General features: G+C 40.6%; 1 protein-coding gene across 1 annotated transcript in view; it reads left to right on the top strand.

Moving 5' to 3' along the window:
- Window positions 1-9,188, top strand: part of SLC35F1 (solute carrier family 35, member F1) — a 408,845-nt gene that overhangs the window by 379,448 nt on the left and 20,209 nt on the right. The window contains exon 7 of the mRNA XM_012650546.1: window positions 1,234-1,388. Within this exon, the coding sequence (XP_012506000.1) occupies window positions 1,234-1,388 (155 nt within the window). The remainder of the gene's footprint in view (window positions 1-1,233; window positions 1,389-9,188) is intronic.

The following is a 9,188-nucleotide window of genomic DNA, read 5'->3' as shown; positions in this document are numbered from 1 at the left end:
TGTTTAAAATAATTTTCTTATATAGATCTGATGTGGCTTTCCTTATACTTAGTATCAGAAGCATATAGAATGATAACTTGTGCCCTTAAGTACTTTTCGTATAGGCAAACCAAATTTCTCATCACTGATCTCCATGGTCACAGGGTCTGGATGTCTAGTACCTACCAAATCCTCCAAAATTCACAGAATTCAGAGGAAGCAATCAGCTCCCATCCCACACCAGACTCATTTAATCAAGGATTCCTTTGGAAAGGTTATTTTTATTGTAGTGTAATGCCCAAGGATCTGCTGAATTGTATCACTCATGCTAATTCTATACCTTATTCTTTCAAGGTACAGGAATGAGCATTATTTTTCTACATTTGTATTGTGTCAACGTCTGGGAAAAGATGAACCAAGCTCTAGATTTAGCTGTAACCTCCTACTTGGGGCTTTACAGAATTGAGTACTCATGGAATTAGTATTAACAATTGTGTGGCTAGGTATAATTATACACAGAGAGAGAGAGAATTTTCAAGGATGACTGGCTATGTAGCATTTTAAAAGCATTGGAGCCCACATGTGAGAGTTCACAGTAGGGTAGGACAGGAGATGGGAGAGTGTACTTTTGGGTGTTGGGGGTAGGGCTGAACAGAATTCATGAATCTAGAAGACAGTGACTCAGAACAGTGAACTGTCTTGTGCTCAGAGCAATGAACTGGTCTGCCCAAGTTCACACAGTCAGGATTCCGATTCCTTATCCTAAGCCCAGGTCTCTTTGACTCGTAAGCCCTTCAATGATAAGGATTGTGGTTATTCGTCACAGTGAACAATACATGATGCCAAGCAGTTTTGTTCCTATTTTGCAAATAAAAAACTAAGAGGTAAAAAAAAATTTAAAATACATGGGTAGCAAAAGTTAATTACAGCACAGTTGGGAATAGAATTCAGAAACCTGAATCCTGTGTTCTGATTATAGCCACTGAGAGGCACTCCTTCCCAGAAGAAGCAAAATGTCAGCTATGTGGTAAGGAGCAGAAAGTTCATTTTTCACAAACAAATTTTTACTTTTTACTGATTTTATTTTTTCCCATGTGTTATCCTATAATAAACATCAGTTAGTAGAGGGAAAGAAAAACTGCCTTTTGTGGGAGATGGATTGTGTGCACTATATTCCCTGTCTTTCTCCCCCTGTGGATGCTGAAAATGCCCTGGAGGAGGCCCTGACGTTGCCCTCTCTTTCCTTCCCCCCAGGACTGCTCTATGTTGGCTTCAGCGCCTGCATGTTTGGTCTCTACAGCTTTATGCCCATCGTCATTAAGAAAACCAGTGCCACTTCCGTCAACCTCTCTCTGCTCACAGCGGATTTGTACAGCCTGTTCTGCGGATTGTTTCTCTTCCACTACAAGGTAAGTTGAGTCAGTGCTCCTTCGTGAAGATGACACTCAGCAGGCAATAATGCATATGGGTAGGAATGTCCAGGTGTGGAATGCCCTGATTTTGTGTCAGGAGTAAGAGTGCAACTCTGTGTGCTAACCCCCACGATTGGGGATTCACATTTCAACTGTAAGACAGAGAGATCATCTAATTGTCCTAAGAGACCACTAACTATGGACAATTGATAGTAAAAGATAAGAAACAGCCACATAGGGAAGGGCTTTGGAATAATGGGGGACAGTTTTCCCGACACCATTCAGCCCAAAAGCTACTCTTTTTCCAACCTGAAGCTGGGAAGATTTGTACAAATACAAATACTACAACCACAAAATGGATTCTGCCAAAGGCATTGGTAGAATATGTTCTCTTTGGAAAAAGGACACAATTCCTGCACTTTCTGCTTTGCAGGCATTTTTATAGCAAATATGAATGGAACATGCTAATGCACTAGAAATAGTTTCCTTACTAAGAGATTGGGGTTTGAATAAAGGAATGCAAAGAGATATTGTGAAGGATTTGCAGTTAATACATCAGCCCTGAAGAAAAGAAGAAACTAGTCCAAAGATGGCAGTTTCTGAGAATGCAAGACTCTACCCACATCTTCACCCAAGGCACGCATGGCTAATTGATCATGGCACACTAAAGTTAGATGCTATTCTTTTTGACGCCACACTCATGGCAGCCAATAACAATGAATTAGAATCGATACATGAGAAGAGACCACTTGCCATTCCTTAACTAATCCTTTAAGGTAAAGGCCACTGGAGACATGACCAAGTGTGAAGCAGGTGGAGTATGGAATGACCAGGCAGATAAAACAAACTAGGACAAGCAAAAGAAGAAGATGCAGAATAAGAGACACTATTCTGGCCACTTCCAGCCAAGAGCTTCACCAGTGGTATTACAGCTGCCATCACCAGCACACAGGTGTGGCCAGAGCTTCTTCAACCAGGTGAAACTGGGCTTGGAGGTTCCTGGAGAAATGATGAGCTGAAAAGAGTACATATTTGAGATGACCAGAGGCAAAGCAGCTGGAGTGAATAATCAGAATTATTATTGAGAGAAGCCAAAGTCATAGCCAAGAAACAGAGAAAGGCCGACAAGGATGGAAAAGAGGTCACAAAAAAGGCTGGTTAGGAGTTGGGAGGATCAGAAACAGATCTGGAAGAAGGGAGAGGTTGAGGAAGTGGCCATAGCAGTAGATAGGGGTAAAGTTCCTATTTTTTCCTCCAGCCTTATTGAGGTATAATTGATGAACAAAACTTGCACTATGTACAGTATTTAAGGTGTATGATGATACGATGTTTTGATTTATTACATATGCATTGTGAAATGATTACCATAATCAAGCTAATTAACATATTCATCACCTCACTTAGTCACCCTTTTTCTGTTTGCCTGTGCGGTAAGAATCCTTAAGATCTACTTTCTTAGCAAATTTCAAGTGTGCAATATAATACCATTAACTATCGTCACCATGCTGTACATTAGGTCTCCAGAACTTATTCATCTTGTAACTGAAAGTTTGTACCACTTGGCCAACATCTTCCCATTTCCCCTGTGACTTCCTATGTTATATGGAGCCTTTTGCCCAGTGTGGTGGCAAAAACAACAGAAAGTATCTATGACTAGACAATGTTTATTGCATGTAATTTGTTTTGTCTGTATGATGCAATCTGTTTCCCAAGCTCACCGTGGTCCTCACAAGGGTAAAAAGCAAGGTCACAATATGGTCCTCTTGGACCGCTCCTGACCACAGTGCTGGGAAGACCAGCTTCCCTCAAAATCCCCTTCACACACACTCAGTTATTTCCCAGAGCCCCAGAGACCACCTGGCAGTAGTCCCATCACCACAGCAGGTGGCTACCATTTTTCTTCTCTCCTCTTCAGTTAAGCATCCACATCTCTTCCATTCCTTAGTATGACTTCAGTTCTTAGCAATTAATCTTGTAATTGGCTTTATGAGCTTCTGACTGAGAAGAATCCCTTTAATCTTCCTTAAGGAAAGATGACTAAAATCTACCGTTCTCATTGAGGACTGTGGTCACTTCCTGGGCATTCCAGACCCAGTCCAGCTCTCAGGGTATCTGAGAGCAGTGTTCCTGGAAGTCTGGTTTCACTGGGGTGCTTGCTAAAAAATGCAGATTCGTGGACCAAAGCCCAGAGCCACAGAATCAACATCTGGGGATGTGTCTGGGGAAGGGGGAAGCCTGCTTTGTTAACAGGCCCCCCTAGGAGTCAGATGCTCTAGTTTGAGAACCACTGTTTTTGGGGGCGGGTACCTGAACAGTGCTCGTTCCTATTTGAGTCTGTCGCTTCTCACACCTCCACTGACTTTGAGTTAAACCTGGGGTTCCTCACATTTGCAAGCATCGGGAACTGAGAAAGTTGGTGAATCAGGTAAATGCTAATTCTCCACAATCCATCCTCTCCTCCCATCATTTGTATGTTACTACTTAGGATAAGTTACATTGCTGAAGAGAAAACTGTGTAGTAACCCCTCATCATGCCATCAGAAGGGAAGATGTGTTATCTGAAAATTTAGTTTTTGTATATACCAATTTGAAGGTGTAATGGAGCTTTTTATTTCTTATAGCAATGGGTTTTTTTTTCCTATACACATAAATTTTGTTGCTATTTGTAAGATAAATTTCCTTAAGAAAATTGATCCAACACGGTAGATGGTTTTTCTAGTTAAAATTGATTCCTATTGTTTTTTGGGGGTTGGGTTTTTGTTTTTGAGACAGGGTCCCACTCTGTTGCCCAAGCTAGAGTGCAACAGTGCCATCATGCAGCCTCGAACTCCTGGGCTCAAGTGATCCTCCTGCCTCAGCCTCCAAAAGTGCTAAGATTATAAGCATAAGCCACCACACCCAGCCTTGTTTTCTTTTAAATTAAATTTTTAATGTAATTGTAGATTCACATGCAGTTTTAAGAACTAATACAGCAATCCCAGTTACCCTTTACCTAGTTTCCCCTGTTGATAACATCTTGCAAAACTATAGTACAATATCAGGATGTTATTGTTGACACAGTCAACATCCAGAATGCTTCCATGAGCAGAAGGATTACTCATGTTACCTTTGAAAGCCACACCTACTTCCCTCTCACCCAACCCCCAGCTCCTTGAAACCACTAATTTGTTCTCCATTTCCATAAGTTTGTCATTTCGAGAATATTTTCTTTTTTCTATTTTTTGAGATGGAGTCTCACTCTGTCGCCTGGGCTAGAGTGCCATGGCGTTAGCCTAGCTCACAGCAACCTTAAACTCCTAGGCTCAAGTGATTCTCTTGCCTCAGCCTCCCAAGTAGCTGGGACTACAGGCTCACGCCACCACACCCAGCTAATTTTTCTGTTTTTAGTAGAGACAGGTCTCACTCTTGCTCAGGCTGGTCTCGAACTTCTGACCTAGAGCGATCGTCCCGCCTCAGCCTTCCAGAGTGCTAGGATTACAGGTGTGACCCACCGCACCCAGCCAAGAATGTTATGTTAATGGAATTATACAGCACCTGTTACCTTTTTGGCATTGAGTTTTTTTGCTCAGCATAATTCTCTGAAGATTCATTCAGGTTGCTGCATATATCAGCAATTCATCTTTTTTATTGCTTAGTAGTAATCCATAGTACAGATGTACTGCAGTTTATTTAACCATTTACCTGGTGAAGAACATTTGAGTTGTTTTTATTTTGAGCTATTATAAATAAAGCTGCTATGAACATTCATATACTGATTTTTTCTGTAAACAGGAGTTTTTGTTTCTCCAAGATAAACTCCTGGGGTACAATTGCTAGGTTGTACAGTGGCATGTTTAGTTTTATAAGAAACTGCCAAACTATTTTCTAAAATTGTCTGTTGTCTTTTATTACAAAGAAATACATACTCATTGTGAGAAAGTCAGAAAACACAAATAAGTGCCCTTAGACATTGGTACCATTTTACAGTGCATGCATATTTTCACAGTGCACATATACTTCACAGGTCACATGATTTATTTAAACTTAACATGTATATATTTACATGTCATTTAATGTCTCTATATAATGTGAGTCTAAATTAGTGGTTCTCAACTCTGGCCATACATTACAATCCCCTAGAAAGAATATAAAACGTAGCCATGCCTGGGTCCTCACCCAAAAAGTCTGATGCTAATTAATTGGGAGTGAGGCCTTTTAAAACTCTTTGGATGATCAGATCAAATATCCTAATGTACAGCCAGAGTTGAGAGTCACTAATCTACATGATTATTTTTAATGGCTATATAGCATTCCATAGAATGGTTATTATTTCATTTATTTGACCCAGAGTTTCTCAACCATGGCACTGTTGACATTTTAGACCAGATGACTCTTTGTTGTGGGGACTGTCCTCTGCACTGTAAGATGATTAGCAGCATCCCTGGCCGCAACCCACTAGCTGCCAATAGCATCCCCCTAGTGGTGACAATTGGAAATGGCTCCACACGTTGCTAAATGTTGATTACCACTGATTTAATTGCCTAATTATTTAATTCATGTGATCTCTCTTTTTGGCTAATATAAATAATCAGGAGAATTAGCTTATAGTAAATCTTTGCTCACATCCAATGTTTCAGTGTTTTTTAAATAATTGTTTAATAAATCTACATACTTGAATTTTTCATTTCTAATTTGAAACAAAATTTTTTAAATAATCTGAGAATCCTATTGACCAATCAGGAACCCTGCATAGAGACAATACAGGCAAAGCCCTGTTGCAATTATGACAACCAATATTAGGGCATAGACAAATGCTCTGTTTCTCCTTTCCCTTCATTCTTGCTGTACTTACATTTGGTACCACACCACTTGGGGCGTCTTAAACTAAATAAAGAGGGTAGTGTAGAAGAGGGTTTAAGCCAGTAATCCTCAATCCTGGCTGCACATCAGAATCACCTAAAGAATTTTTAAAATACTGATGCATGGGTCCCTCTCTCACGGATTATGACTGTCCAAGCCTCAGATGTTTAAAGGCCCCCCAGCTGATTCTAGCATGTGACCAGGGCTAAGCCCTGGGTTCGGGCTCACTGTGTGTGGCTGCAGGGAGGTGGAACCAGGATCCAAGGGTGAAGGTCATAAGCTTATTGCTAAATCTAAAGACATACTGTTAACAATTAGTCATCCAAGAGTGGAACAGACTGCATTGGGAACTTCCCAGGGCTGGAGGAGGCTGGACACAGATGTGAGAGAGGGACTGTGGAAGGCCTCACGCATCAATTTAGGGGATTGGACCAGTAACCTCTGAGATCTCACTTGATTTTACTACAGGCTTCAGTTACCGTTGATTCTCTCACTTAATGGTGATATCTTTAAACAACTTTCTGGTCTGGCTATAAATATCTGCAAGTGGGAGGGAGGGCTATTTTCTCACAGATGTTGCTTACCCAGGCAGAACTGAATGGCTAAATGAAGCTCTCCTGCCCAACATTGATTATTTGCTTTTTCTTGTTTTCCGCCCTTGGAAGAAAATCCATTCCTTCCCCCTCTACATCATTCCACCGTTTGCAGCATCTCTGCCTGTCATGCTGACTGCTGTGCTGACTGGACAATAAAGCCCTGCATTCCTGGGAAGCAAGTGACCTAATTCTAAATTAGACTATCTGAATGGTATCGTGCTCTTGCAAACTCCAATTTTACAAGACTTTTGAGAAGTGGCTATGTATTTCTGTTCTTTATTGCCTGACAACATGATCAAATTCAGAACAGTAAATCTATAGCAATCCATGGACGGTACAGGAAATGAGCTTCACTGGGCCTCAGGGACTCCCAAAGCCAAACTCAGGAAGAGACTGACATGCAGGTTTTTCAATTTGAGGGCTTTTCAAGGTCACAGCTTGATCTGTTACAAACTCTGTCACCTTATATGTATCATACAAATAGGACACTTTTGAAATCGAAAGGGTATTATTTTCCTTTTGCTGTTCTAACAAGTTATCACAAATTTACTTTCTTAAAATAACACAAATTTGCTATATTACAGTTCTGGAAGTCAGAAGACTCACCGGGCTAAAATCTAGTGTTAGTAGAGCTGTGCTCCTTTCGGAGGTTCCAGGGGAGAATTCATTTCCTTGCCCTGTCCAGCTTCTAGAGGCTGCCTGCATTCCTTGATCTGTGGCCCTTTCTCCATCTTCAAAACCATCAGTATGGCATTTTTGAGTCAGACTCTGCCGTTCGTGTTTCCCTCTTACAGACTGTGCAATTACATTAGGCCCAGCTGGGTAATACGGGATAATCTCCTCATCTCAAAATCCTTGATTTAACCACCTCTACAAAGTCCCTTTTACCGTATAAAGTAATGTATTCACAGGTTCTAGGGGTTAGGATGTGGACATCTCTGGGGGACCGTTATTCTGCCTGCCACAGGGGGACTGGTAATAATTATACCAGAACCATAGGGTGCACTGGCTCCAAGCCGGCCAGCTGGGACATGTGGACATGTTATTCAGAAGCTGTGTCTGGGCGACAAAGACTTGTTCTTCACCCACGGACACTGTACTATGTTGAATTTCTTGGCTGATTTTTAAAGTAGTTTTTGTTTCCTGCTAATATGTGATTTTAGTAAAGAAAACACTAAGTCAGGTGGAGAGAGATAAACTGGAGTGAGACGGCTACTGCAGTGTCTACCGTGGACAGTGTGAATTAAGCCGTATGGTGTGACGAAAAGGGCACGGACTTCAGAGTCCAAGGAGGCTAGGTTTAAATTGTGGCTCTGTGTACTCTCTATTTGGACCAGTTATTTATTCTCTCCAAACTTCAAGGTGATGAGTGAGATTCACCTTATGGGGTTTTTGAAGGGATTAAATTAGGTAATGTATAAACAGTGACTAGCAGTGATACATTTCTCTGATTAAATATATGATTCAGTATTAGTAATCCCTATATCATTCCATTTTTGGACTTTTAATCTTTATTGTAAGATTTTGTAACTAGATATAGCTTTCAACAAGTTTGTATGAGTTTTCTCCCACTTATTCCTTGTTCGAACAGGCAAATCTGGGGTCTCATGCATAAAAATGTAGGCAGTATCAGTCACTTTTAATGGAATTCTTTGATTCCTTTTACTTACAGTAGAATTTTTAGGTGACACCCAGAAATACAAAACATTCAAGGGTTTTTAAAATACCAGAAAGTTCTTTCACTATATGCCATCATGTGCTGAACATTCTTCAGGAAAATAGCAGCCAATATTGAATATGCAGAAAATTCCTTTTTGCCTAACATTTAAAATAGAAGACGGCTTATTTCACACATTTACTATTACCTTTTCAAGCCTTAGTATTGCTACAGAGGCTGGCACAGTGGCTCATGCCTGTAATCCTAGCACTTTGGGAGGCTGAGGTGGGAAGATCGCTTGAGCCCAGGAGTTTGAGGTTATAATGAGCTGTGGTGATGCTACTGCACTCCAGCCTGGGTGACAGAGTGAGACTCTGTCTCAAAAAAATAAAAAAAGAAAAAAATTGCCACAGAATTGTAATAAAATTGAGAGTAATTTTATAAGAATACATTATTTTTGTAGCTTTATTAAAATCAACTAGAAATTAATAAAGAAAAATGAACAATTGGTTCTCTCTAACTCCCCTTTCAACTCTTCGCCTAGGCCATTAGCTTATATGGCTGGCTGTGCTGAACAGCCTGAAATCACAGATGATCCTGCTTGAATAGCAGTGTCTTAGGAAGGGAAGGACTCCATAAACCTTCTACTCTTGCATCAAGAAAATGTTTTTATCGTCCAAATATTCACTATTAAAACAAAGGAGA

The sequence above is a fragment of the Propithecus coquereli genome, unplaced genomic scaffold, assembly GCF_000956105.1.
Source record: "Propithecus coquereli isolate 6110/MARCELLA unplaced genomic scaffold, Pcoq_1.0 Scaffold331, whole genome shotgun sequence".
In the NCBI taxonomy this organism is placed as follows: domain Eukaryota; kingdom Metazoa; phylum Chordata; class Mammalia; order Primates; family Indriidae; genus Propithecus; species Propithecus coquereli.
Note: the sequence above shows the minus strand (reverse complement) of the source record. Positions and strands in the feature narration are given on the sequence as shown.